This window comes from Simochromis diagramma, unplaced genomic scaffold, assembly GCF_900408965.1.
Source record: "Simochromis diagramma unplaced genomic scaffold, fSimDia1.1 OVJJ01000216.1, whole genome shotgun sequence".
Classification (NCBI taxonomy): Eukaryota; Metazoa; Chordata; class Actinopteri; order Cichliformes; family Cichlidae; genus Simochromis; species Simochromis diagramma.
Genome location: NW_024386883.1, coordinates 19,303,439 through 19,330,771, shown reverse-complemented (window position 1 = coordinate 19,330,771; position 27,333 = coordinate 19,303,439). Strand labels below are relative to the sequence as shown.

At 42.8% G+C, this 27,333-nt stretch overlaps 1 protein-coding gene and 1 long non-coding RNA gene across 3 annotated transcripts in view; both read left to right on the top strand.

The window, feature by feature from the left end:
- dbn1 (drebrin 1) overlaps positions 1-27,333 on the top strand; it is a 118,327-nt gene that overhangs the window by 78,430 nt on the left and 12,564 nt on the right. For both annotated transcript variants that reach the window (XM_040032571.1, XM_040032572.1), the window contains exons 3-9: positions 15,594-15,649; positions 18,959-19,071; positions 22,468-22,542; positions 24,656-24,799; positions 24,895-24,972; positions 26,940-27,091; positions 27,232-27,289. In XM_040032571.1, the coding sequence (XP_039888505.1) occupies positions 15,594-15,649; positions 18,959-19,071; positions 22,468-22,542; positions 24,656-24,799; positions 24,895-24,972; positions 26,940-27,091; positions 27,232-27,289 (676 nt within the window). The remainder of the gene's footprint in view (positions 1-15,593; positions 15,650-18,958; positions 19,072-22,467; positions 22,543-24,655; positions 24,800-24,894; positions 24,973-26,939; positions 27,092-27,231; positions 27,290-27,333) is intronic.
- LOC120734024 lies at positions 4,487-8,973 on the top strand. The gene is made up of 2 exons (XR_005695949.1): positions 4,487-7,526; positions 7,737-8,973. It is a non-coding gene; the product is annotated as an uncharacterized LOC120734024 (long non-coding RNA).

Sequence of the window (27,333 nt, the reverse complement as noted above, 5' to 3'; positions counted from 1 at the left end):
TAGAATTGTTGTCATTGTCAAATAGCAGCATCACTGCATCATCATGTGAGTCAGATGGAAACAGAAGGGCTGGATGGAAATGCTGTAAAAGTTGATCCCAGCTTCTGCTTTCCCCACATTCCTGGATAAGAAAGCCAACCTGAAGGCTCAGGAACTTATTCACATGGTTGAAAATCACTGATGTGACATTTAACGGTGTTTCTCCCGTTTAATTCTTTGGTCTAAAAGCCAAAATATGATACAGTTTTGAAAGTGTAGGGCAACTTTCTCAGCTGAATTATACAGAGGGCTCAATACAAGACACTTTTAGCATAAAGTAGCTGTTAGCTTATCCTTTACGTGTTAGCTTGGAGCTGTTTAATGTAATATTAGAACAACTGCACTCAGTAGTAGCATAAATAACACTCAGTGTTGGGGAGTAACGGAATACATGTACCGCCGTTACGTATTTAAAATACAAAATATGAGTAACTGTATTCCGTTACTTTGTTGAAATAAATGGATTACACTGCGGTACTTTCCTGTTTCATATTGTGGCGGGTCAGGACTGTTTGGGTTTTGTTTGACAGCTACGTCCTGTTGTTCCAGGTGGCAGCGTTACGGTTGCCATGGTTACAGGGTGACGCTCTTTCTCTGCGTGTTTCCTGGGTGAGAGAGCGGCTTTTTGTTGTTGTTGTGCTAAGCTAATAGGCAGAATGCTACATGCTCTAAAGAATGTAGCATCATGGGCAGTGTAGTCCGTGCTGCAGGGAGAATGGACTGCCATATCCATTATGTGTCTGTGAGCGCGAGGAGGGAGAAAAAGGCGAGTGGAAAAGTACGAGTTATCATCGAGCAGAAACGGGAGCTGGAAGCATGTAAATATAATAATAACCACTGCAGCCAAGAAGAGTGCCTGACGAGCCCAGTTGTAAGTAAGCTATTAAGACTCGACTGTACACCGTGTTCGTGTTTTCCTCTGAAACAATAAGTTCCGTTGGAGCAGCCTTTCAACGCCTCTCTCTGTCTCTCACAAGAAAAGTTGACCCACACAACAAAGTAAAGCTATTTTTCGGCTACGAGCCCAACTCGGGGCCCGACATATTAGCCAGAGGTCCCTTTAATATGGTTCGGAGCCGCGGACCTTCAGTAATAGTAATAAATCACAGCAATAGTACATTCACGTTGTTGTAAAAAGCATGATAATATATTAAGTAATCCAAAGTATTCAGAATACGTTACTCTCATCGAGTAACGTAACGGAATACGTTACAGAATACATTTTGGGGCATGTAATCTGTAATGGAATACATTTTAAAAGTAACCTTCCCAACACTGATAACACTAAGACGAAATTACAAACATAGTCAGCTTCCCTCATTGAAAACTTTGAGACTAACCTCATCTGCAAACCTCAGAAGCGTTTGAGAAACTGTTTTTAGATTAGGCAGCTTAAAAGAAGATCTCTTAAATAAACAGATTTTAAACATGAAACAAACAGAGCGACCAGTTTATTGGTGGGACAGTAATTATCTGCAATATTATATGTTCGCTGATTTGTTGTATCGGCATTGATAATGTCTGTTAAATGAAAACAGAAAAAAATAACAAAGAAATTCAACCATGTTACGAATGTTGGTGTTGCATAGTTTATCCACCAGAGGGCACTCTGCAACTTCCCCGTTGGCAATATGTGTTTGGAATGCCAACCGTTACCCAGAGTCGGAAAGAGCGTGAACAAGTAAATCAGTGCACATGTGAAATATTATTAAAAGCTGTGATTCGTCTGAAAGAAAACAAATATCAGCCGACGTATTTCAGCACGTTGGTATCGGCCTTAAACAGTCGTGTATCAGTCGAGCTCGAGAAGCAAGTCACACTGTGACACTGGCTGGATTTTTTCAGTATTTCTTAATGTTGACCGCACAGAAGTCAGGTTCAGGAAATCCTCTGAGGCGACCCGGATTCAGCTTCCAGCTTCACTGCTGATGTGTCGCTCCACATTCCTCTTAACTTATTTCCCTACTTTTGGTAAAATAGGATAACATTATGGATGCCCATTCTCAGCCTGAGGCCCAAAAGAGAAATGAAAACGATTGTTTGGGGACTAAAATTAATTTCCTCTTATAACGGTCACGTCTAACTTCCGTGTTTTATTTGTGCTAGTTTCATTTCTGTGTTTAGGGTTCGAGGCCTGTAAACATTTTCTCTGATTCCTCAATCATTTAACCGAACATCCTCTGTAGGAAGCACAAGCTCGTGTTTTTTCTTTCTTCTTAGAACCTGAAGCTTTTGTTTTGTTGTCCAATCCTTTCCAGGCTCCAAGTCCAGGTTATTATTTACAGAAATCCTCGTTTGTTTAATCTGTGCTGTCCCAGATTTCTAGGATAGGTTGTTTTACATCATTGAAATGATTTAGAAGAAATGCTGATGTAAACCAAATTCCTCCTGAAAATTAAATGCAAGTCAGCCTTTTCCCGATTACAAAGAGCGCCCTGCCAAACACGGAGACAGACAGGGAGGCGAGTGGTAAGCCGGCCGGTTTGCTCACCAAATTCTTGCGCATTGATGGAAAATGTTCCCTCAGTGATTTCAGTGCCTCGGCAGTTACTGGTTCGGGGAAATGATTTTCCATGTGGTGAATCCATTATTGGCCGGGAACATGTAGGATGTGTACTGGAAGTGTGGTGGGACACATCAGGAACAGATGTGGAGATATAGATGTCGGGATAAAGACCCAGGCATTTGGATTCACTTTTGTAGTGTCAGGCTAAGAGTCCGGGCTGCACCGCGCTTCTGTTTTCTAGCATGAGCACACATGAGGACAATAGCTGCTGCGCTGCAGGAATGAACGCCATTCTCTCAGATAATGTGAAATATTTTTATTCAGGAACCCGTTCCAGCATTTGGGTCACATCTGCTTTCAGAATAGGTTGCTGCTTTCTTTCTGTTGCTGGTTAAAAGCATGTGTGTCATCGTGTTAACGCTGATTCTGTGCGACATATGGCCGCTCAGTGACCTTTCCGAGAGCAGAAATTATCTGTGTTTCTCTGTGTGTCGGAAGGAAGAGAAGGAATGTAAAAGTGTGCTTGAATGGATTCCAGCGTGTGAGGCACGTTTGTCTGGTCACATCCACCCTTCTGATGGTATTTAGACCTCATGTGTCATTGTGTACAGGAAAATAAATAAAAATTAAATACGTGACTGAATAAATTCATTGATAACCATTAAACATAGCAAAATAATCATTAAAATTTTATTTTTTTTTACGTGATTTGCTGTTTTAGTTTCCAAATTTGCTTCTGTGTGGATTTAATGATGAAGCCAAACCTGCAGTTCCTCTCACATCCACTAGAGGCTCCAGCAGTTAGTCACTTCCCATAGACTCCCATGTTAAAATATCAGACGTTACAGACAGAAATAAACACGTTTACAGCCTGATACAAAAACCTCACACTTATTTTATTTCTAAGGGTAGTTTCCTCCTCCATAACAACCCGGTCTTTAAGTCTGACATCATTAGCCATTTCCGGGTCCAAATGCCGCTTCAGGTCCCAAAGTCAAACGAACACTGCGGCATCGCTGAGAGTTAAAAACTGTCTAAATTCTTTCATCTGAAATAAAATAATTAGTGTTGCTGTTTTACCAACAAATAGGTTAAACATCCAGATATCAACCAAAACAGGATTAATGAAGTTTAATGGAATTAGAAGTTAGCAGGGAGTTAGCTCGCTAACATGATATAGCATGTTCTGACTGAGAGATTTCTGAAAGATTAAAACGCACAGCTCTGCTGTCACTTCCGACATAAATGAAAGCAAAACTAAGCAGCAGTGACATTTGTAACGTTACTGAAGTTGGGCTAGATGGTATATAATGATGTGCTACGTCATCGCTAGCTATGTTAGCATAATGCTAACTTTTTTTTCCACTTGATAAAAGTTAACGTGAGGGTTCCCGATGGTTAGGGACAAATGCAATCGCATGGCAGGATGCTGTAAACGGACCAAACTTCAGTCAGGAGAACAACTGAGATAATCCATTAACACTAAGAGGTTAGTCATTAATATACTGCTGCTGGGCTGGAGTCACATCGTAAGGTTTTAAAAACTGAGCTTTAAAATGAACAGTGATAATAAAAACTGAGAGAGGCCGACAGTGATCACTGACTGTTTTTAGGGGTTTGTTGAGATTAAATGGAACAACATACAAAGCATTAAAACACGTTAAAAACACAACAGCCTTATTCAATTCCAACATCAGGCCGGGGTCTTTCTGTGTGGAGTTTGCATGTTCTCCCCGTGTTTGCGTGGGTTCCCTCCGGGTACTCTGGCTTCCTCCCACCGTCCAAAGACATGCAGCTTGTGGGGATAGGTTAATTGGAAAATCCAAATTGCCATTAGGTGTGAATGTGCAAGTGAATGTGAGTGTGAATGGTTGTCTGTCCCTGTGTGTTGGCCCTGCGACAGACTGGCGACCTGTCCAGGGTGTACCCCGCCTCTCGCCCTATGACAGCTGGGATAGGCTCCAGCGACCCTGAAAAGGATAAGCGGAAGCGAATGGATGGATGGATGGATAGTTTGGACAGCTGTTGCATAACTCGACTGTTTGGAAACTGTTCAATTTAAATTATGAGGTTTGGCTTCTTTGATTGAGCGGTGTCTTAACACAGGTGGTTTGAGCTGATTTAAGTTAATTCAGTTTCTATTTATAAAGCACCAAATAACAACAACAGTTGCCTAGAGGTGCTTTATATTACACAGTAAAGACCCTTGAATAAAGCATTACTGATGTCTTAGTTTCCACCCTGTAGTCACAGACCAAATGGGTTACATCATTGTAGCTACGTCTGTAATACCTGTAATGTTTTTTTTCCAGTAACTTATTTTTTAAATTCTGTACTATTTAACTTTTACATGCCCCTGATTACCTAAAATATGACCACCTGTTCTATTTTATGTCTGTTTGAGTCTTCAAGCTATGGGTTATTAAATGAATAAGAAGTAAATAAAGAAATGTGAAAGGAAATGATTTGGGCCGTCAGTATAAAACGTAATAAATAGAGAAGTAAAGTACAAAATAATAAATTCATTTATTTACACTTACTTTTTGTAAATCGTGTAATCATTTTGGCAGTGTTCACCCTCCGTATCCTCCTGCCTGAAAGACAGTATTTCGTTTTTGTGTGTCTGGACTTCAGTAATGACAAAATTAAAGTGACATTTACGTAGAGGAAGTAAAATATCAGCTAAGATTGAGGCTAAAACTCTGTTTTAAACCCTGAAACAGAATAAGAGGTCCTGCTGTATTTACTCTGATATTTGATGTAACGTCAGACATAAAAAGACTTTTTATCTTTCTGTTTTTCTTTTCTTCACCTCAAAGCTGTAAATAACCGCAATGTGACGATTACTCTGTCCCACCTCTGCACCACACACACACACACACACACACACACACACACACACACACACACACACACACACACACACACACACACAGCAATTATGCTTTCCTCCGGGGGAGCCATTACCAGGGAATCCATCTTTTCCTCATTATAATTTAATTGAAGTGCAGAGAGATGCAGACTCATGTTCGAGCTGCCATTTTTCTCCACTTTCCTTCTTTTCTCCTCGTTCATGTTCTCGCCGCTGTTCTGGGTTTCATGTGTTTGATCACATGACTCGGATGTATGTTATGTTGTATAGCGCTTTTTATTTTCCCCTGCACAGGCGCCGGGCTCAGCCTAAGACTCGGGGCGATCCGCTCCTTCATGTTGAGAGCAGCCGGCTGATGTGGTTCAGACGTCCTGTTAGGATGGATGGAGGCTTTTCTGGGCATGCCCACCTAGGAGGAAACCCCGGGGTAGATTATTTATGTCAGCTGACCTGGGAGCACAGTCTAATCAAGCGTGATGTTCAGGTTGTAAATGGTGAACCTGTTTGGAGTCCTGTAACTGAGTATCCACGCCTCGCTCATCACAGCTGATTTCAAAGTTTGAAACTTCAAAACTGGACTTCACTGACCAATCACGTGGACAGCGTCTGTCTTTTATATACAGTCTATCGTTAGCGTTCTTGAAATCAGGGTTAAAAGATGGCGTCAGGTTGATGTAGACTATTTTTAGAGGAAAACTGTTGTTTTATCTCACCTCCCTTCCCCTCCTCGCTCTTTATTCATTGCTGCTAGGCTAATGTCTGTCTAAACAGCCCCTTTTTCACTTCATGCCACCCTTCACTCATGAAATAAACAGCTTCCTTTTGCATCTAAAGAGCTGCTTTTAGGTTTTTGTGTCAGTGTGTGGGCAGTTTTTCTCTGAAATGGAAGCGCTTCAGAGCTACGAGCAGCGTTTAGCTTCTGAGAGAGGGCATTTGTGAGCTAACACACCTACACCGCTGGATTTATGACAAGTGGAGTCACAATCTGCACAAACCGAGAACAGTTAAAGGCCGAGTGAGTGCGGAGCCGCTCCGGCTGTTGTTCCGTGCGTTTAGCCGGATGTAAAGAGTCTCGTGGTGGTGCCGGACCTACACCTCATTTTCCCACCTCGCCTTCGTCTTACTCAGCGGGTCAGCGTGCAGATCTCTGCATTTCCAGACCGACAGATATGCGAGTCACAGCTGCTTCCTAATGCCCTCCTTCATTCCCTCTGAAACATTACCCATAATTCTTTGTCCTCGTGTCTGTCTGCCTCATTTTTTTCACATTGAGTCACCATGTAGGGTTCATGCTCAATAAATCACGCTGCGCTGTCCGACCACAGGAATAACAGCTCTCGCCAGCATACTCTGTCTCTCTCTGTCTGCCTGCTTCTGTCTTTACGGCTCGTCGTCAGTATTTAAAGTCTCTCTGTTCTGTCTTCTTCTCTCACCACACATATTTTTCTCTCCCCGTGGCCATTAAAAAACTCCCACAGGAATCCATGACTCTCAAACCTCATATATAAATATCAGATTCTTGTGTTTCTACTCTTTGAATTTATTTGTTTCTAGTTACTCTTACTTGTTTACCATCAGACTAACCTTGTTCTTACTTCTGTACAAAAATTCTTCTTTTTACTGCAAAGAGAGATTTTTTGTTTGGAAAAGAACCCACACAGTGTCTTTGAACACTGCTCTCAGCTCAGCTCTGTTTGGGCTGATTGATGTGTATCAATGTAAGCCCCGCCCCCTCCCCCCCCTAATCGAAGCCCCGCCCCCACTCCATACACACATCCATACGATAATAATACTAACAATGATGAAGTTTTTCTCTCATTGCAATGTCTCAGCCCCACCCTCATTCTCCCTCTGAAACCCCCGCCCCTTTCGGAAGCCCCGCCCCTCTCTCCACAAAGACACATTCAGAAAAAAAACACTGTTGACAACACCTCGGTAACACAAATGCTAACCACACCTTTGTTTTAAGAGGTAAAATTACTGGTTTTTTCAATGGAGTCTGGTGCAGGGTGGTGGCTTCATATCTCTGTCAGGAAGATACGGTGATATTGAGTCCTTTAGGTCTTTCTGCCTCTACCTGAGGACATGGCTGACTGCCACCTGCTGCAGGTAACATGCTCTATATAAGCCCACCGTCCCCCACAGAGGGAGAACACGTTACCCACTTTACTTTTGTGTTTACGTTGTTATATAATAGAGGAGACAAAGCTGAAAACTGTTAATCCTGACACATGGACTCGCACCTGTATTGGATTTGGACATTGCTCAGTCTGTTGCCGTGTATAACCATCGGTTCCTCTCTGGTGTTTTTCCTCTCAGAGCAGCACAGAGCGCTCTGACGTCCGCTGATCATGAAGTCCAGGAAGTGTGAGAGTACACGATCCCTTTAGTTTCTCACCGCCCGGCTGGATCCTTTCAGAGGACTGAAGTGTTAACTGTCCGTGGCAGTTTTATGGCCCTGCTCTGTGCTCGCTCTGGACCGCTTTAACTGGGAATTGACTGTGGAGGAGAATTTGCTGAGATATTTTTGGTATCAAATGTCGTTAAATCACAGCTTCTTCCCGTTTTGAAGCTCTCGCTCATCGTGTTGCTCTGCAAACGCCTCCTCTTTTTGCTTTTGGCTAATTGTTTTTGTGAAATTCGACTCACTACTCCGGTGGTTACTCATTTAACACGAGTTGTTTAGTGTTATGTTTAATGACATTGAGCTATTTAATGGTGCTGATAAGATGATACAAATGTGACTCTGACACATCAGCATGCTTCACAATAAAAAAACAAATCCAGGCTTTCTCTGCCAGCAGCGCTGAGTAACATGCTTGGATGTCACACTGTTCCACAATCAGGTCGCACAAATAAAACGTGGAAGTGCTTAAAAACCTGCATTCTACTTGTAGCCCACCAGGGGGCGATTGCAAATAAACTATAGACATCTATGAGGAAACCGCTTTCTGTCTGTCCTGAGTTCATGGACTGAATCATTTGTTTTGGGTCAAACTGAATAAAAAAAATAAATACTTTGTAAATCTTCATCGTTCCACGTTTCACACAGGATTAGCTGTGGTCATTTCCATTCACTTATTGACTAACGTCTTACCTATCACATATCACAAAGTTGTTTCATAGGTAGACCCGCCCCTTCTGGTCACATTAGTTCCATGCGGCCAAGATGGGGTTGGCATAAATGCTCGTCTTGAGGCTTAAAAACAGGACTTAAGACACCAGAGGACGAGGTTACGGTAGCTACATCCAGCCATCCATTTTCTGTGATCTGGGTTCAGCTCACTGGGGCAGCAATCTGAGCAGAGAAGCCCAGATGTTCCTCACCCCACCACCTCCTACAGCTCATTAGGATGTTTCCAGCCCAGTCGACAGACATAAAGAGTCTGCCCTGGGGCCTCCTCCTGGTACGACATGCCTGAATACCTCACCAACAAGGCATCCAGGAGGTATCCTAGTCAGATTCCCAAGCCACCCTAACTGCCTCCTTTCGATGTGGAGGAGGAGCCGCTCCACTGCTGATCCTATTTCTAAGGGAGAGGTCAGCCACCCTTCAGACAAAGCTCATTGCGCCGCTCATATCTGCAGTCCGTCTGTTAGTCTCACGCTCCACCCATTTCTGGCTGATAGCCACGGTCTCAGACTAGGAGGTGCTTATCCTCGTTCCATAAGAACTATGAACAGAATCGATGACAAAGGAGCAGCCTGGCGGCGTCCAACACCCACCAGGAACGAGTCCGACTTCCTGCCGGTGATTTGAATTTTAATATCATCGCGATTTTGGCTTCACGTGAATAATGTCTTGTCTCCCTCCCCTCACTCCCAACTGGTCTTTGCAGATGCCCGCCCCTCCCTGAGGCTGGTTCTGTCGGAGGCTTCTTCCTGTTAAAACTGAGTTTTTCCTTCCCACTGTCACCAAAGTGCTTGTTCATAGAGGGTCTGATTGTTGAGGTTTTCTGTCTTATTTTACGGTCTTTACATTTGAATTGAAAGTACCTTCAGAAATATTGAATTGAATTGAAGATGAGTCGATATTGAAGTTCTGTCAAAAGAATCAAATCAAAAACAAATCAAGTGCTCCTTAAATCAGCTGATGATGATGCACCCACACGAGCCAATCACAGATGCCCTCTGAAGTTTCCTGTATGGAGCCTGGATGATTAACGCCACATTAAAATACAGCAAAAATCAAAGTTAGCTATTCAAACACACCACAAAGCGCAGGATAAAGAAAGACACGAGCATGAAAGTGGGTATCGGTCCAGCTCACACAGAGGCTCTGAAATAAAAAAAAAATACATGACCGGTAAACACAACAAGTAACGACGTCTTCAGGAAAACCGTCACCATAGTGGACAAAAGGTGTTTTTGGTTTTAGAAGCAGACGTCACAGACGGCTCACAGCTGCTGAACGTTGTGCTTTGAAGCAAAGTCTAAAGTCTTTCACTCATCGTATCAGCACGAAGGGCGAGAACAAAACTCACAGTGATGCACTTACAGGTCGGAGAACGAACACCTTTAGTGTCTGCAGAGGTTAAATGACGGGAAGTGAAGGTGAAAGCAGCATAATGGTTGCGTCACAGTGCTGTGGAAACGTGCCTGTCACTGAAATCAGTAAAAAAAAATAAATAATAATAATCATGTGACCTCAGGATTGATCAGGATATCGGTGATAGTCGTGCAGCCGCGGCTCTCTGTGGGGAGGAGAGTCTTCTTCTGAAGTCGTCACGGAAACACACACACTGACTCTACACTTGGTGTGCGTGTGTGTGTGTGTCTGTGCGTGTGTGTGTGCGTGTGTCCTTTGCCCTTCAGCTCTCCTTCACCCCCCTCCTTCCTTCCTGCCGCTGCTGTCTTTACATCGATGCCCCCCTCAGGTCACTAACTGCTGTTACTCACATAATGATGGGGGATGCTGCCTGGTTGGCATGGTGATACTCACATTGGGGGTATGTGTGTTTGTTAGAGGGAGAGAGAGAGAGAGTTGTCTTGGCAACCTCTTTTTGTGTGTGTGTGTGTGTGTGTGTGTGTGTGTGTGTTACAGTCTGAGCAACCGAGCTGCTGGACAGAATAATGGAAACAGCGGCGTCCTCTCAGAGCTTGGTGCTCGTTTCCTTTTTTTTTACCTGTGAAACAAACAAAGGTGCGCTGTCACATCACCCTGTGTTTACTGGACCATGTCACACACCTGTACTGCACCTCCTCCCTGATCCTGATCATTTATCTTCCCCCACATGTCGTCAGGGTTTTAGCTTCATGTGAGCATCTGTGCTAATCGGATGGAGACGGCGTCTCCTCTGGAGCTTCTTCCTGTTTTAAACATGATAACAGAGCACTGCATAACCCCACTGTTGTTAATGACAGCCGTGGCTCTTCAGTGAAAGACCGTGATCAGCCTGGGCCTCGTGTTTGCAGTATAACATCTCATATATGTCAGCCTTTACAAGAGCTAGGACATGGACATGTGTCCTGTGCACCATATATGCTCTGTATCATATAATATATACTGTTTGCCAGGTATAAAATATGTTATATATCTATATATTCAGTTATTTTAGGAAACTCTTTCACAAGTAGAAACTACTGCCAACACCTGGCTAATGTACTCTGATTAGGGATGGGTATTGTCTAGGTTTTATCAGATACCGGTGCCAAACCGGTACTTTTGAAATGGTGCCGGTGCTTAAAGAATGGAGAACACAAACTTTGTCCAAAAACCTCTTATGTTTTTATTTTTAGCAGTCTCTTTTTTTCAAAATCAATCTTGGAAAATGATGGCCATTTTTGAAAATTCTGATGTGATATACCAAATGATTAGCTCTGTAGGGAAAAACAGTGACTGTTTTTAAGAGCTCTGGTTCTTTATGTGTGCTTTCTGATAAACAGTTTAAAGAGTTGATCCTCAAACCAAAAAAATCCCTCCAGAAGTCCAAGCCTGGCCAAATAACGGGAGTTTTCCCTGACAGCTAATTCCCATTTGGCTAAGCGGGCTGCATCAGACAAAGCTGGATTTATTCTGGCATGTTAGCTAATGCTAGCTAATGTTTGCTTGATACCCAAAGCAGCAGTTAGCCGGGTTCAAATGCTACATTCTATTTTTCTTGGAAGCCAGACTTCAGAGCTTGGAGTGATGGCAATCCCAAGTTGAGTGTCTCCACTAGTAAAGTCGGAAAAGCAGGATTTATTTTGCTCTTTAGTGATGTGCAACCATTTGTGCATCGCTAGCAATCCAGTGATAGTTTGCTAGCAATGCTGGTGATGTTTTTTTTTTAATGTTTATCAGTAAAAACCGCTGCTGCAGCACGTTCAGGGATACACCCTGACCCACACTCTGCGTATGTCTCATTCAGTTGAGAACTTGGAAATTAGGCTTAAAAAGTAACGGCTTTGCTGTCATTAGCTTGTGAAGCCGGGACGCTGGTTGATTTCAGGCTATGAAAGGTCTGTTTGTCCTTCACACTCTTCCTTCCCTGTGCATTGAAATTTCCATGATGAGACGAGAGCTTTCTCCTGATTGGACACGCAGAGGAAACTGATGTTCTGGATTGAATGTGATTACTTGATGAGCTTCATCAGTCCTCTCGTCATTCATCCCCTGCTGCCTCTTCATCAAACATCTTCTCCTTTCCTCTCCCGTCCTCGTGCGTGATAAACCGCTCACACACAAACACACGCGGAGCTGTTTCTAGGTCACGAGGGCTTATATGAATAATAAACAGCTGTCTGCTTTAAAGAGAATTATTTATAGAGGCCTTGAATGAGCGACATAGACACACTCTTCATCGCTTTCTCTCCACCTTAAACGCCTCCTCCTCGACTTTCTCCGTATTGTTGTCTTCATTATCTGTTATCGCTTTATTTCCCGGCCTCGCCGTGTTTGTTTCTGCCTCCAGGAATTCTCTCTGATGCTGATACTGCTGTACCTGTCATATACAGGAAGCTGTAGTAGTAGTAGCTGTAGTATCAGACTGTGTTTTACACCTTCCATCTGTTTTTCATCTGGATTTCCTGGTTCAGACCTGAGTATCCAGGCCATACACAGCCCGGCAGTTATGAGAAGATAAAATGTTAACCCCAGCAGCATCGAACAACAAGTGGAGGAAAAAATTAGTGTCGGAGTCAATTAATATCAGCCAGCCACGTCGCCGAGAGCTGAATCCGTGCCGAGATGCTGACTCCCCAGTTTACAGCGAGAGAGCGCCACATTAACACATACATCAGAGTCTGCAGTCATTCATAATTAGCGAAAATCATTTTCCCCTCTTGACCGACTGGTGGTTGCATCACAACACGCAATAAACATGTTTATTTATGCTGTAAAGTGTCTCCAGTGGACGTTAGAGGAACTGCGGGTTTTAGTTGAATCTAATCTGCCTCTGATGGTTATTTCTGTTTGTATAATCATGAACTCAGCAGGCACTGGGGTTGGATCGATCCCAGTATCGATATTAGTATTAATACCACTGTTGGTATCGGTATCAGATCGATACTGGTGTCATAGGACCGATACTTTGTTTCTGTTCAGCAAGTTTAGCATGTAGCCGTCTGAACTGTGTTAAATATTTTTTTTAGAAATGAAAAAATGTACCTCACACCTTGCTGTGTTGACTGTCACGTCTATTTAAAGCCTACAGCACATTTAAACAAAGCTGACCCAAAAACGTCAGAGATGGGCTCAGTTTCAAAATCCATGAAAAGCCGAATGATGTGTTTTATTGGGTTAAATGATTATTGTGGAAAGTAAAAACCAGTGATTTAGTGTTCAGAATTTGACAAACCGATGATGACTCATCTTATAAATCATGACACACTGCTCTCCCCTAAGTTGCTGCCCTTATAGGGTAAAAGTCATCGGTATTGGTATCGGCAGAGCTGGCCCTGTATGGATGGAAGATGGAAAAACTGACCTTCCAAAATAAATCTGGAGTCCTGCGAGGTCACGCTCCGACTGGCACAAGTTTAAAGAAGCAGTCTTACAGCTGGAAGATCTGCTGACAGGAGCTGTAATCTGTTAATCTGTGAGGAAAGTGAAAATGTAGCAGTGAGGAGATGTGGTGATGCATAAACAGAGAGAGAAACAGGAAGCAGAGAGTGACTCTGCAGAAACAGACAGGATGGCGGGCGGGGAGCTGAGGTCAGCAGGAAGTCAGACGCTGGCCAGACTAAAGCTTTGGGCTGAAACAGCATGATGTCATGTGGACTGAGCCCTCATGGTAATCCCAAACATCCACACACACACTTTAACAGAACACACACTCACCAAGGCAGCTGCAAATCCACCAATCAAACTAAAAGTATCTCACATTCAGGCAGGTGAGTGCGGCTCACAAACTGACGAGATCAGGCTCTTAATCCTGAGGAAAAGTAAAATTAAAACTATTTAATCTGCGTCATATGTTGCTATTATTTTTGATTAAGGAAACCTGATAAATAAGACAATAATCAGCTTCTGAGTTAGTCACTTCTATGATTTAAAAGGAGTCTGTAGCAATCCCGTGTGTTGCTGTCTGGTTTATAATCTCCTGATAAATTTCTCAGCCCAGCATCTCATATCCTTCAATAATCTGTTTCTGCTGCTTCCCGCTGGTTCCCAGTTTGTTCGCCTCACGCACAGGTTAGCTGGAAGTGGTCGGGCATGTAACACAGCAGCTTTGCATGACTCACAGTTCAAAAAAATCCTTCTTTATCTGACACTCAGTTCATCCTCTGTCCAAACAAGCTGTTTTGAGTCCTCCCCCATCTTTAAAGTGACTTTCTTCTGATTGGCTGCCCCTCATAAACAGTCTGAACAGCAGGTAGGCGGGGGCTTCTGTGCACAATATGGCCACATTTGGGACATTAACCCCTCTGTGACATCAGGCAGTGAGTAGAGTAAGAAAAAACTCGGCGTTTGGAGGAGCCTGAGTGTTTGGCTCACTGCACACTGTGCACTGCGATTCTTTGGACCTGCCTCATTAGAGTATAAGCTCCGCCCACTGAAACAGGTCCTTAATGTCTACACGTCTGCTTCCTTTTTGTTTGTCAAACATGTTTCACTGCAGTTATTTTCTCTGTTGTTATCGTATTTTTAACAGGGGCGTGTAGCACATGGATGTTTTTGGATGCAGTACCGTGATTGGCCACTAGCACTGCTGTGGCGCTCTGCTCAAAGATAAATTGAAACAAATCGCAGCGTCGTGGAAACAGCAGTGTGGCTGTGTTTTATGCAGTTGGTTCTTTCTGACCTTTCGTGCAGATTACTGGGTTTTATTTTATTTGCTTCGCTGCAGGGTTACAGCAGGACTTTCAATCTGGAGATGCAGGCTAAGCTGTAATCTCTGTCACCTTCATTCAGCCTCAGCAGAGAGGTCAGAGGTGGCTGTGAGGAGGCACCAGTTTAATTTGTTTTTCATAATTCGGGGAGTGCTCAGTGCACGTTCGTGTCTCTGCAGCTCCTGTGTGTCTCGGCGTGTATTTGAGGAAAGCACAGTTTTAGAAGCAGACAGTCAGAAGATGCATTATCTCAGTTCTTCAAAGGGCGGCTCCTCCTTCAGTCAAACCAAATAATCAGGACGGTCTTTGAAGCTGTGCTGACGGCTGGAGTCGCCGGCCTGTGAACCTCCCTCGTCGTGCAGCAGCTCGTCTGTTATCTGCTGCAAAACTGTTTCGGGGGATGGGGCCTGTCTGACAGGACTCGCCACAGAGAAGGCTGATGGGAGTTTCTAAGAGCACTCTCTGGTTCATGCAGTGGCTGGAGGTTTGTGCTGCGAGTTGTTTTGGAAAGAAAGTGTTGCTCCCTAACAACAGGCTGAAAAGCAGCACGAGTGTCTGCGTGCATGTGAGCACAGCGGCCAGTAAACAGAGCTGTGAAGAGACCGGACGCCGAGGTCTCATTGTTTTTACAAACCCAAACAAAGAGTTTGAGTCGTTGGGTCGAGAAGTTTCTGGGGCCCAGACTTAAGCAAAGAACAAATGAAAAACTCGAGCTTTAACGTTGCACAGAGAACAGAAAGGCGGGACTCAAACTGTGGGTTTTTCTTCTCTGTTCTCCTGGAGAAACTTCACCGAGCGTGCACGGCAGGAAAAGCAAAAATAAATACTCGAGTAAAATACCTGAACATTGTCTTAAGTGGAGTAACAAAGTATTTGTACCTCGTTACTTGTGTCTAATTAGCACTCTGTCTGTGTTTCTAACAGGGCCTTGTACGCATACGAGGATGAAAGCAACGACCTGACGCTGGCGGCGTCCGGAGGTAAGTCTCTGCTGATGTGACTCCCTCTCCCGTCCCGTCGCTGACATCATTTCTGTGTTTTTAATGAAAAAGGTTTTAATGGCGAGCGTTCAGATTGGCTCCAATTTGCTTCTGCAGACCGGCGGCTGTAAATCACGATGAGCAGCGTCTGCTGCAGCTTTGGGGGTAAAAGCAATCATGCTCTTTGTCTCCTGATTGTTACTGAGCCATCAGAGAGATTCATTATCATTTCTGCTAATGATGCGCTGCAGGATCATTACAGAGTAATGGCACCCCTCCTGATTCGATGCTCGCTGTCACTGTGTGTGTTGTGTGTCGTTTGTTAGCCAGGATTTAGCAAATGTGCGCACGGTGGTTAATGTTAAACATCAGAAGCAGAGTGAAAGTCCAAATCTGGCTCGATTCACATGCATCCGTTCAGAGACAGCTTTGACCCGTGTGCACGTTTACTCTGGCAACACAGACTCAGCAGTTCGTGAAATACTCACCATTTTATCTTATTTTAATTTTTTCATATTCTTGGGCACGAAAATGCTTCTTTATTCTCAGTTAAATAAACTGAAAAACCCACTGATGTGTGTCCTTGTGCACAAAGCAAAGAGGAAAACGTTCACATATGCGGGGCTGGGGGTGGGGGGTAGTTTGAGCCCATTGCTGATTGGATTTGTTTACACTGGTTTTGGTCTACACACTCACCCCACAAGCAGAGAGTAGGCTACAGTTAGGTAATAAAAACGGATCTTTTGAATGTAGCTAAACGTCTGCTTAAAGCACAGCTGAGGACCCAGATAAGACCAAATAACACTACAGGCTGTCCTTAGTTTGCCTGACTGGGAATTTGATACAAAGTAAATACATGTAAAGAAGGAAAAATCATTTAGATTAATAAATACTTAAAGAAACTGACAGTGGTTTAAAGGATGAATCTGAATTTCAGTCATAATCTACGTGAGACCCGGTAACCTCCTGCTGCTCTGTTTCACTCTGTCACTGAGCTCAAACAGGAAGAGCTCAAACATACATAAAAATAAAGTTTTATCTGTGAACGTCTCGTCTGAATAACCCTCTACAAGTCTAATGTAATCATCAGCGTATAAAAAGAAGTGCTAAAGTGAAGTGTTTGCATCACAAATGCTGCAGGGACGATGATGATGATGATGATGATGCTTGAAGACACTTCTACCCAGGAAACCTTCAAACCTAAACAAACCTATAAGCTGTGGAATAAAACCAGTAAAATTAACCCAGATTAACCATTTTTTAAGCTCCATGTTTTAGTTCTTGCATTTGTTCAGCATAGCTTTGCATGACTCACAGTTCAAAGTCATTCTTATTTATCCTAAACCGAAACAAGCAGGTTTAGCTTTATTCACGCCAACTCTCTTCCGATTGGCTGCCCCAGCAGGCTAATCTATCTCACGGATTGGTTCAGACCACAGGACAGGGTGCTGTCTGGATGAGAGCGAAGTCTCATAGTTTTCCACCTGTTTTCCGTAGATGAATGTTCTGGAGTGGAAGTGTTGGAGTATGTGGAGATTTTCTCTGTGAAACAAGCAGGACCTTCAATTAAAAGGATGTTTGCACCATTATACTCTAAAATCTCAAAACACTAAACATTCAGCATTAATGGCGCCGTCACTGCTGTGATAGTAACCTGTGCTGTTTGTTCTTACATCATTGTGGATGCTGGTTTTTAATTCTGTACTGGTTCTGATTGGTCAGACCACAGGATGGATTTCCACGCGGGCTGGTTCATCTCCTGAGAGATGGTGGTGGCTTCAGTCTGTTGTTTTCTCTGCACAGTAGAGATTTAACCAAAACTGCTGGATGTAGTGATGAGCTGTGCTCACTGACAGAAGTGTCCGTTAGTCTGTGCTGAGATTTCTCCGAATCTTTGAATTATGCTGCCAAAGATGATGAAATCTCCATTCTTTGCAGTTTCATCTTGTTCTTAATCAAACATGTGGATCATCAAGAATGAGATTTCCATCACGAATCATTGGGGTCCAGATTAGCCAACACAGCTGGTAGAAACTGTCACTGCTGCTGGCCAAAGAGAGAGGAAGCAGAGAGGGGGGTGGCATGTTAGCAGGCAACGAGAGAGAAGAGAGACAGCAGGGTGGAGGCGGGACACTTAATGTGGGGACTATGTAGTGGACATGCAGGTGTGACAGAGGAGGATGCTGGGATAGGGTGAGAAGGAGGCAGATGATGAGCTGTGGTGACCCCCCAAGAAAGATCTTGTTCCTAAATGAATTATGCAGTACGTGTGATCTGTTTTAACACCGAAGTTTAAAGACGTTTATGCAGCATTGTGAACTCCAGATGTTTTGTGTTTGCTGATGTGAAGTTGACAATAATCTGAATGGTCCTGTGTGATGATGAGTCATCACCTGAATGTTCCCAGACAGGATCTGCTTATTTCCACTGAGCGTTCACATTGTTATGCTAATCTAGAAGTACAGAGAGAGTGATTCACTTCACTGAAAACTTCATTATGTTGGAGATTTAATTTCAAGGAACGACTCTAGTTTTTTATGCACTCGTCACTTTAGAGAATTTAATCTGTTTTGCTTTCATAACATGTTTTTTTTTTTTTTTAATCGAGAGAAAAGGTCCAAAAGTCAGAATTAGCTGTTATTTCACTGCACTTTGTCTGTGGGATATTTATGCAAATACTGCACGTCTAATATCTCATTTACATATTTAAAGGTCACATTAAACAAAATTTGCAATATAAAAAGTAGCTGTCAGTCTAATGGCTAAGTTTTATGGTGATATGTTACTTAAGTACTATTTTCTACTCAATAAGAACCTTTTGAAACTTTTGAGGCTGTTTAAAAGTGAATTTTCTGGTTTACTGTGACAGAAATCTCTAGTTCAGTATTTCCAGTTTATACTGGGAGGTTTTCTCAGAGTCTGACTTATCTGACATTTTATGCTGGAAAGTTGACCGTTTCTTATAATCTCTAAGTTATTATTTCAGAAACGAATCCATAGATTAGTGGATAATCTGTGGATTCGTTTCTGGAAAGAGAACAAATATAAACACTTTTAGATCAAAAAGGCCTCAGTTAAAAATTTCTGCACACTTTTAATACAGAAAATATTATTCTTAATGTGAGTAATCACCTTAATAATCTGTGACTAACTTGTACTTGCACTGGAAGTGTAGATTAAAAAGTTTTATTCTCAGGTGTCTGAGCGGTGACGCTGGTGTCCCGTGGAGAGCGAGTCAGCAGAAGCTGAAAAAGCAGGCATGGCTGCGACTGTGCTGCAGTCATAATGAACTCTTGTTCTGTGCTGCAGGAGGCGGCCTGGCAGAGATCACGCTGACCTTTGACAGCGGCAGGGTGATGTACGGCTTCTGCGGCCTGAAGGAGCCCACCGCCGCTCTGCCACGATACATCCTCATCAACTGGGTGAGTCGCTGGGACGAGGGGGAAACGGGAGGGGGCACGCTCTGAAATGTCCTTCAATGCTATAAATGAGAATATCAGAGTCATCGAGGGTCGCTGCACATTTTCAATTTAGTCGTTTATTTGACAAGGACGCGCCGATAAGAGCGATCTAAAACTCGTCGTCGCTGCAGCCTCAGCAGCTGGAAAAAGAGTGGCATCGGCAGCGGTCGTAGACACGCTGATGTCACCAAATGCTGCGATTGTAGTGAAAGTGTGAGAAGCTCTGAAACTCGATTAATGTACCAGATTTGTTTAGCAGTGGCCAACCAGCCCACCAACTGTCTTCACATTCTGAATCAATCACTGGTTGGACAGGAGTTCACTGAGGCATCATGTTTTTCCATTTGAGCTTAGTCCATTAAAATGTGTGAGAAAGACAGAGTTATAAAAATCACTTAATGAAATATCCAGAAATGCTCTTACTTTGGCAGAAAATGTTATATTCATGATTTAGATAATCAGTCTGTGTATGAAACAAAGTGTGCTTTTTATATTCTGTGTCAGATGTACTTTAGTCTTTTAAGCCTCTCTCTACTTCTACTTTATCTGAATCTGAGCTTTCGTTACTTCAAAAATTAATAGTTTTAAACACAGATCATATGAAGAAATGATAAAACATTATAATTATGCTAATTAGAAGATTTAGCTTACGTTACGCACTTTAGGTAGAACTTTGATACGTCAAATAGCTAGCAGATTGTCACATTAGTTATGTTAAGCTTAACTGTTTTAATTTCTTCAAAGCAAACGGTCTTTATATAAAAATATCTTTCTGCAGGGTAAATGTTAGCTTACTTAATATGTTTTTATTTATTCTGTAACGACAAAAAACTGTCTGGCTTCTGCAAAAAGTTTGCAAGCACACAAGCTAGGCCAGGTCACAAGCTAGGACTTTGGCTAACGTTGGTCAGCTAGCTGTAGCATCTCTATGAGCATGAATGTGCTGTTAGTTACTCCTTAATTTTAGCTGAAAAAGTAATGTTCTAAAAAGAGATATATCATAATAGCTGTTGTTATCCATTGTGCTATGTGAACTTTTATCTGCTGTCTGCTAGCTATTAAACATGTTGCTAAATTACGTACCTAGCAATTTTTCTCATTAGCAGTGAAGCTGATTCTTTCTAAATTAGCTAAACCTAAAACAAACTTAGGTGTATCCATGAATCAGAAGGTGTTTATTTTGCTATATTATTAGGGCTGTTCGATATAACGATATATATCTGATGACGATATAAAAACGTCTATCGTTTCATTTTATGCTATCGTTTGTTTCGTGGTGTCGCAAAATAAACTGTTTACGGCAATATTTTTTCCATCGTTTTGATGGTCACTGTAGTGGCTTTATTAATTTCTTAAAGTTCTCTCTTTCTCTTATATTTAATATAACCACACTACGGACAGACAAGCGCCTGTTTTTATGCGTTGTCGTTAGCAACAACGACGGTAAAACCATCGCGTGTCCGCTTGTTTATGTTCCACATAAACCTTTCACAATAAAGCTCAAGATCCTGTTGAGACGTTCCAAAATAAACTGAATCACGTGAAAGAGCAGAATATTTACGGATGAGAAGTAAAAAAGAGCCGCCAGGTGCTAAAAAAATAAACCTTAGACTCAAACGTTAGAACAGGCTTTTCCCCGCAGCACGCCGTGTAATAAATACTCCCAAAGGAAACGGCGGCCGTTTCAACTTATGTCTAAAAATGTATCGTTTCATGCATCGTTAAAACAATCGACTCCAGCTACATGACGCGCAGCTGGAAACACTTCACGCAAGTCGAGCTGCCCGAGATTCACAGACTTTACAGAAAATGTTACATTTTTGTGATTTATATCGTTATCGGACGATAGAATTCTTATATCGGGATATGAGATTTTGGTCAGATCGCACAGCCCTATATATTATAGATATTTTTTTTCTTAGACATGGGTCACTTTCTTTTTTTGGTTACCTTCTACAAGTAACCGACCCAGTGACATCACGTTCTGTCCTGACACAAGGTGGCGCTAAACATATTCTAGAAGCTTTAACTTTAAGCACGTATTTGGCATTTCGGAGTCAGCAAGAATAGGAACAAGATGTATGTTTGGAATTATAAAAATTGACTGTTTTTATTGTTTTTTTTAAACTAAAAAGGAGACCTGCAGGTAAAATGATGATGAAAATCTTAAACACTGTCTTTAAAGCGTTTCATGTTGTGGTTTTAATAGGAAAGCAGGATGTGGACTTTTCTGCCTCACGCTGTAATAAGTGAAAACCTCCAGTTAAAGTGCGGGCCAAACCAGAGAGGAAGGAAATGGAGTCGTAGCACCAGGCATGCTAACGGAGCAGTTACCGTTTAATTCATGATGAAAAGGAAGTGTAGCAGGAAGGGATGAATAATTTGTGATGTTAAGGTTAGTTATACACACTGAGAGTCTCCAGCGACGTGCGCTGAAAGCATTTAAACAAAGTCTGAATCCGTCTGAGAGCCTCATGATGGATGCTTTCTTTTCTGAACCTGACAACAGCAGGGGCGCCCTGAGCTGGAGCTTAATGACACAGTGCAGCGAGAGGCAGACTGAAACAATCCGTCCTCCAGAAATTAGCTATAATTGCTGCTTTTTCCCCCCATAACACAATTCCAGAGGTAAATGGAAGGAAAATAAGAGATATGGTCATTAATGCAGCAAACCGAGACTGAGAGAGAAACAAAAAGGTATTTAATGGTTAAATGAGACTGGGAGAGGAGCCACTGGAGTCCATCACAATATAACAGAGCAACATTAGCAGCCAAAAGAGCACCAGACTGTGGCTAACCGGGCCAAACCAGGCTCAACGGTGCCAAAAAACGTCCCAAAATGGGAATAAAAGGTCTTCGAAATGCTCCTCTTCAAAAATGCTGCGAAAGCATCCAAGCAGCGGCTCCTTGTCTCTTTCTTCATCCGACGCTCACTCACAGACAGATAAGAGATGAATGGCTGTGAATGCAGCTGAGACGGGGCTGTTTTCCTGTGTAATTGCTGTGCACTGCGTTTGTATTGTGTGGGAATGAATTAGCTGTGATTACTGAATCACATCCTGTTATAATACAACTGCTGCAATAACCGAACATGACCACGGCTAAACAAAAGCCCTAATGAGACCAAAGGGAGGGAGAAACTGCCCTTCACAGTTTGGTCACTTGGAAGACAAAATAATTAGTGGATATTTGACTAAATGTAACAAAAAGCACAAAAGAAATTAGCATGTGTATCCTGATTGGTTGATTTAGCATCCTTTTGCTTCTTTTTTACCAGTTTTTTCATCAAACTCTTCTTCACGCCGTCCTTTTTACTCTCGTTTTTGTTGTGTTACACCGTCTCTCGTTCTCTTTCAGGTTGGAGATGATGTGCCAGATGCCAGGAAGTGTGCCTGTGCCAGCCATGTCGCCACCATCGCAGACTTCTTCCAGGTCAGACCCAGCACCGCAGTCGTACATAGTCCCAGAAAGAAACCATAAACACGACAGTTCATATTCATCTTGTGTGTAAGACATGTATTTTATAAAATTTGAACATCTGAAATAGGAAACCAGTGTAAAAGTGCCTTAAAGCTGCACTCTTTTCAACGTCCACCAGGGGGGGCTCCTCTGCCGTTTTCATCATGGGCATGAATGTCGTAATAATTTTGAGCTTTTAATGGTTTCTTTGAACTCTTCTTAAGAAACAAGAATTGGTGCAAATTTGAATTTATTCTAAATTTCCTATAATCCAAACAGAACTATGCATAGTGGATCAAAGATAAATATAGACGCACTTAAATCTCCAATAAGTGCTGCTGAAGCTTCTACGATGGCTTTGAACTTGACAGGGCCAAGGACTATTCACGTCTCGTTTGTGATCTTGATTGGCTACAGCTGCTAGTTTCTGTGGGCAGTATAAAAATGATTCATTGGATTGACCAACACTTAGTGTAAACAATGGGAAAGTCCAAGGCACGAGTTGGGAGCGTTGCTGAGTGCGTTATCTACACAACTGTGAATATCAAGATAATAAAAATCTAATAACACTATACAATAGTACTGAGGTCTGGAAGAAGACCCCAACTATCACCCTCAGAATAGAGGGAAGGTGTTAGGATGTTCAGGAACAACCAGGAACCACCAAGGCGATGAACTGGAAACTGGTAGAACACCATCATCCACAGTGAAGTGTGTCTTACATCACCATGGACCGAGAGGTTGCTGACTGCTTCAGAATCGACACCTTCAGACTCGACTGAAATTTGCAGCTGCCCACATGGACGAGCCGAACACCTTCTAAAGAAAAGGTTTATGGTCCAATGAGACAAAGATCGAGCTGTTTGGCTGCAATGACAAAAACTAGTTTGGAAGAACAAGGGTGAGAATTTCAAACCTACCGAACTGTGAAGCATCATGATGTCGGGCTGTTTTGGTGCCAGTAGTATTGGTACATCGCACCAAGTTCATCTTACATCAGCAGCTTGACGGTTTATACTTGGACCAAACATGTTCCAGCAGGACAATGATTCCCATCGTGGCTGGTTCAGGAATGGATAAAGCAGGACAACATTGAGCTTCACAAATCAACAGCTTCAACCCTGTTGGAACTTCGTAGGCTTTATTCAAAGCCAGGCCAATAACAGGAAACCAGCCAATTTAAATGAATCCTAAATAAACTCGATGTGTATGGAAACGTCTGGCCACATCTGTAGGTCCATCTTTTACTTTCAGTCTGTTAGATTTCTGCTCAGATGAGTTTATTAAAAGCTCAGTTATTTCACTGTGCGTGATTCTGTGGATGCAACAGCGTCAGAAGCACCAGAGCTGTTCAGTCTAAGAGGCCTGACATCCACTGAGAGGGAAATGATCTCAAACCCCGATCACGGCAATCGTGTGTGAAGTGATGTCATGTTCGTTTCATAACCTGCTTCAGTGTTTTTGAGGTTTTGTTGTTTTTTTAAATTGTGTCACGTAAGGACCGTTTAAATGTTTTCCCAACGCTCGGTTGGAAAAGACGCTTAAAACCTGTAGGAGGATCACAGAGGAGGAACAGGTGTGTGTGACGAACACCAGCTCTGAGCCGAGGTGTGTGTGTGTCACACAGCAGTGTGTTCACAGCTGGCTCAGTGTGTATTTTTGGATTTATAGTGTAGATAAAAAGATTGAGATTAAAGCGGAGGTGATGTTTTATTTATATATTTCTCCGTGTGTGTGTGTGTGTGTGTGTGTGTGTGTGTGTGTGTGTGTGTGTGGAGTGTCATTATTCTAAGTGGCGGTTCTCTCTCCCACACAGCGTCGACTTCATCACACCGACGGGCTTTAAATGACCCTTTTAGAGACACACACACACACACACACACACACACACACACACACACACACACACACACACACACACACACACACGGCTGTGTTTCCATCACTTCAGAGGACATTAAATTGATTTAGATTCATTTCCTCAGAACGTCCTCACTGCTATGAATGAATTGTAATGAATGTTTCCACAAACTCTCAGAGCTTTCATGAAGACTTGACTGATCATCGTGTTTCTGTCTCTCTGCAGGGGGTGGAGGTCATCATCAATGCCAGCAGTCTGGAGGACATCGACCCCATGGCCATCGGGCAGCGCCTGACCAATGGGACGGCAGCGGTGGCGAGCCCGGTCCTGAGCCGTCTGAAGACCCGAGATGAAGAGCACGCAGACGTGGTACAAAGAGAGACTTGCACACTTTATCTCTTATAAAAACAGCATTTCTCTCGTGACGAGAGCTTTGACCCGTTCCCCTGTCTGTCCTGGTGCAGGGCACGGTGTACGAGAAGACCAACGCAGAGGTGGAGATGAAGAAAATCAATAGACAGGAGTTTTGGGAGCAAGCCAAGGTAAAGAAGGCGAGGAGGGGGGAGTGAGTGGAAAAACAAAGACGGGAAGGGAAAAAAAAAGGAGATATAATACTCATTTATTACAGCTCATAAGATGAGAGCTTCCAGCCCAGGGGGTCAGATGCTGTGTTTTCTTTTAGCTGATGACGGCTCACAGATGCCAAAAGGCGTCCTTTGAATTCGTGCTGAGATGCTGCAGATTTATAGCAATGATGACGCTTGTAAAGAACCCTTTGGCATCCCATTTGAGGTCTTTGATGGCCTTAGACTAAGTTTTATTGACAGATTTCACAAACGGACTGTCCTCATTACCGGGCGCTGCCACGCAGTCAAAGCTGGTGGCATTTCAGAGATCTGCACACGGCACTTTTGCACATTGCTCACAAAAATCCCTCATTAGGTCGGATATCCTTTGCTATTTCCATGTACAAATGCTTCTTCAGTTCCCAAACCCAAACAGAAAGACTAAGACAAAGTTTCACGTTCTTTCAACTCGAGTATATTGTTAGCTAGCAGTTGAGCTGTTAGCTATGCTTTCAGCAAAATTCACAGCATTTCACTCATATATTAGCTAGCTACTGCATTTATAATATTTTGTCATTCTTTCTGGCTCACAGTATTTGTTTTTCCATATATCTAATTCATTGAGTTAGTGAATAATTCAAAATCAAGAAAACTAATTCACAGCTCTTTATGTGTCCTAACTAGCGACTGTATTTCAGCGGTTTGTTTTTGTTTTAGCTTGTTTCTTTAGTCAGGTTTTACCTTCATGTTCAGTTATTTGACTGTATTTTTTGTGCTAATCTTACTGTTGTGGCTCAAGAGTTGGGAGTTCGCCTTGTAATCGGAAGGTTGCCGGTTCGAGCCCCGGCTTGGACAGTCTCGGTCGTTGTGTCCTTGGGCGAGACACTTCACCCGTTGCCTACTGGTGGTGGTCAGAGGGCCCGGTGGCGCCAGTGTCCGGCAGCCTCGCCTCTGTCAATGCGCCCCAGGGTGGCTGTGGCTACAATCTAGCTGCCATCACCAGTGTGTGAATGGGTGGATGACTGGATGTGTAAAGCGCTATATAAATACAGGCCATTTACCGTTTACTTGTACCCCTGTGGGGAGTTAGCTAACCTGCTAGGCTAACCTTTATATTCATTATCCAGGCATGGTATTTTATGTAGCATTTAACAACCATAATGTCAATATAATGCGAATCACATTTACATTTGGTGATTTTTTTTTTTAGCTAACAACTGTATTTGTTTAGTTATATATTTGTTTCAACCATTTTTTTCTGTTGCTTGACGGTTATTTTACTTGCCAGCTGATTAAAGCTAAGCTAACCTGCTAAGCTAGCAGGTATATAAGCACTTATATTATATAGAGTATATAGCGATTTCAATAGTTTTCTTACGTATTCATTACTTTTGCCAACTTTTCTGATCAAACATGTTTAGTTCTTTAATTAAATGTAATTGTTGTAGTTATTTTCCACATAGCTCCTGGGGTTTTTCTACCCCTGGTTGTGAATCAAGACCGAAGGTATCAGTTTGCAAGCTGATTCAAGCTAAGCCAGGCTACTAAGCTAAAAGATAAGCGCATATATGTTTTGCTGAAATACTCTCAAAGGTGCTGAGAATATCTGTAAAATGAAACTTTATCTCACACTGTATTTAATAAACTGTGTCCTTATATGTGACAGTTATTTAGTATAATGTGAATCACAGATATATTTGGGTAGACGTGAGAAACGAAGTCAGATGTCGCTGCATCCTCCGGCTGTGTCGCTATTGTCTCATTCAAGTTAAACACGAAATGACAGCGAGCGTCACCGAGCCGCGGGATGTTTGCCAGATTTGCCCTTCACTGTTTCAGACACTCAGATAAACGCCCAGAACCAGATCTGGCTTCATTAATTAACTGATCGAGAGATTTATTACAACTCTGAAAGAGGTCATTTGTGTGTGTCCGGTCTCCAGCGTGAAGAGGAGATGAGGAAGGAGGAGGAGAAGAAGAAGTTGGCAGAGGAGCGGCAGCGCTTCGAGGAGGAGCGAATGGAGCTGGAGAGGAAAGAGCAGGAGAACCGAGAGAAGAGGTACCGCGAGAGGGAGCAGCAGATCGAGGAGCACAGGTGAGGAGCGACGGCACAGCAATCATCAAACAAACAATGAACACAATCATTTTTGGTCAAAAGGTTCACGTGTGCACGAATGACAGGATGACGCTACATCGTGTTTTCATGATCTATAAACTGTGTTTGTGTGTGAACAGAAAGAAGATGCAGGAGGAGGAAGAGGCCAAAGAGAGGTTGCGGAATCAGACCCCCGTAGTAAGTATTTGCTAAGTGAAACCAGTAATTACCAGCCAGCTTCT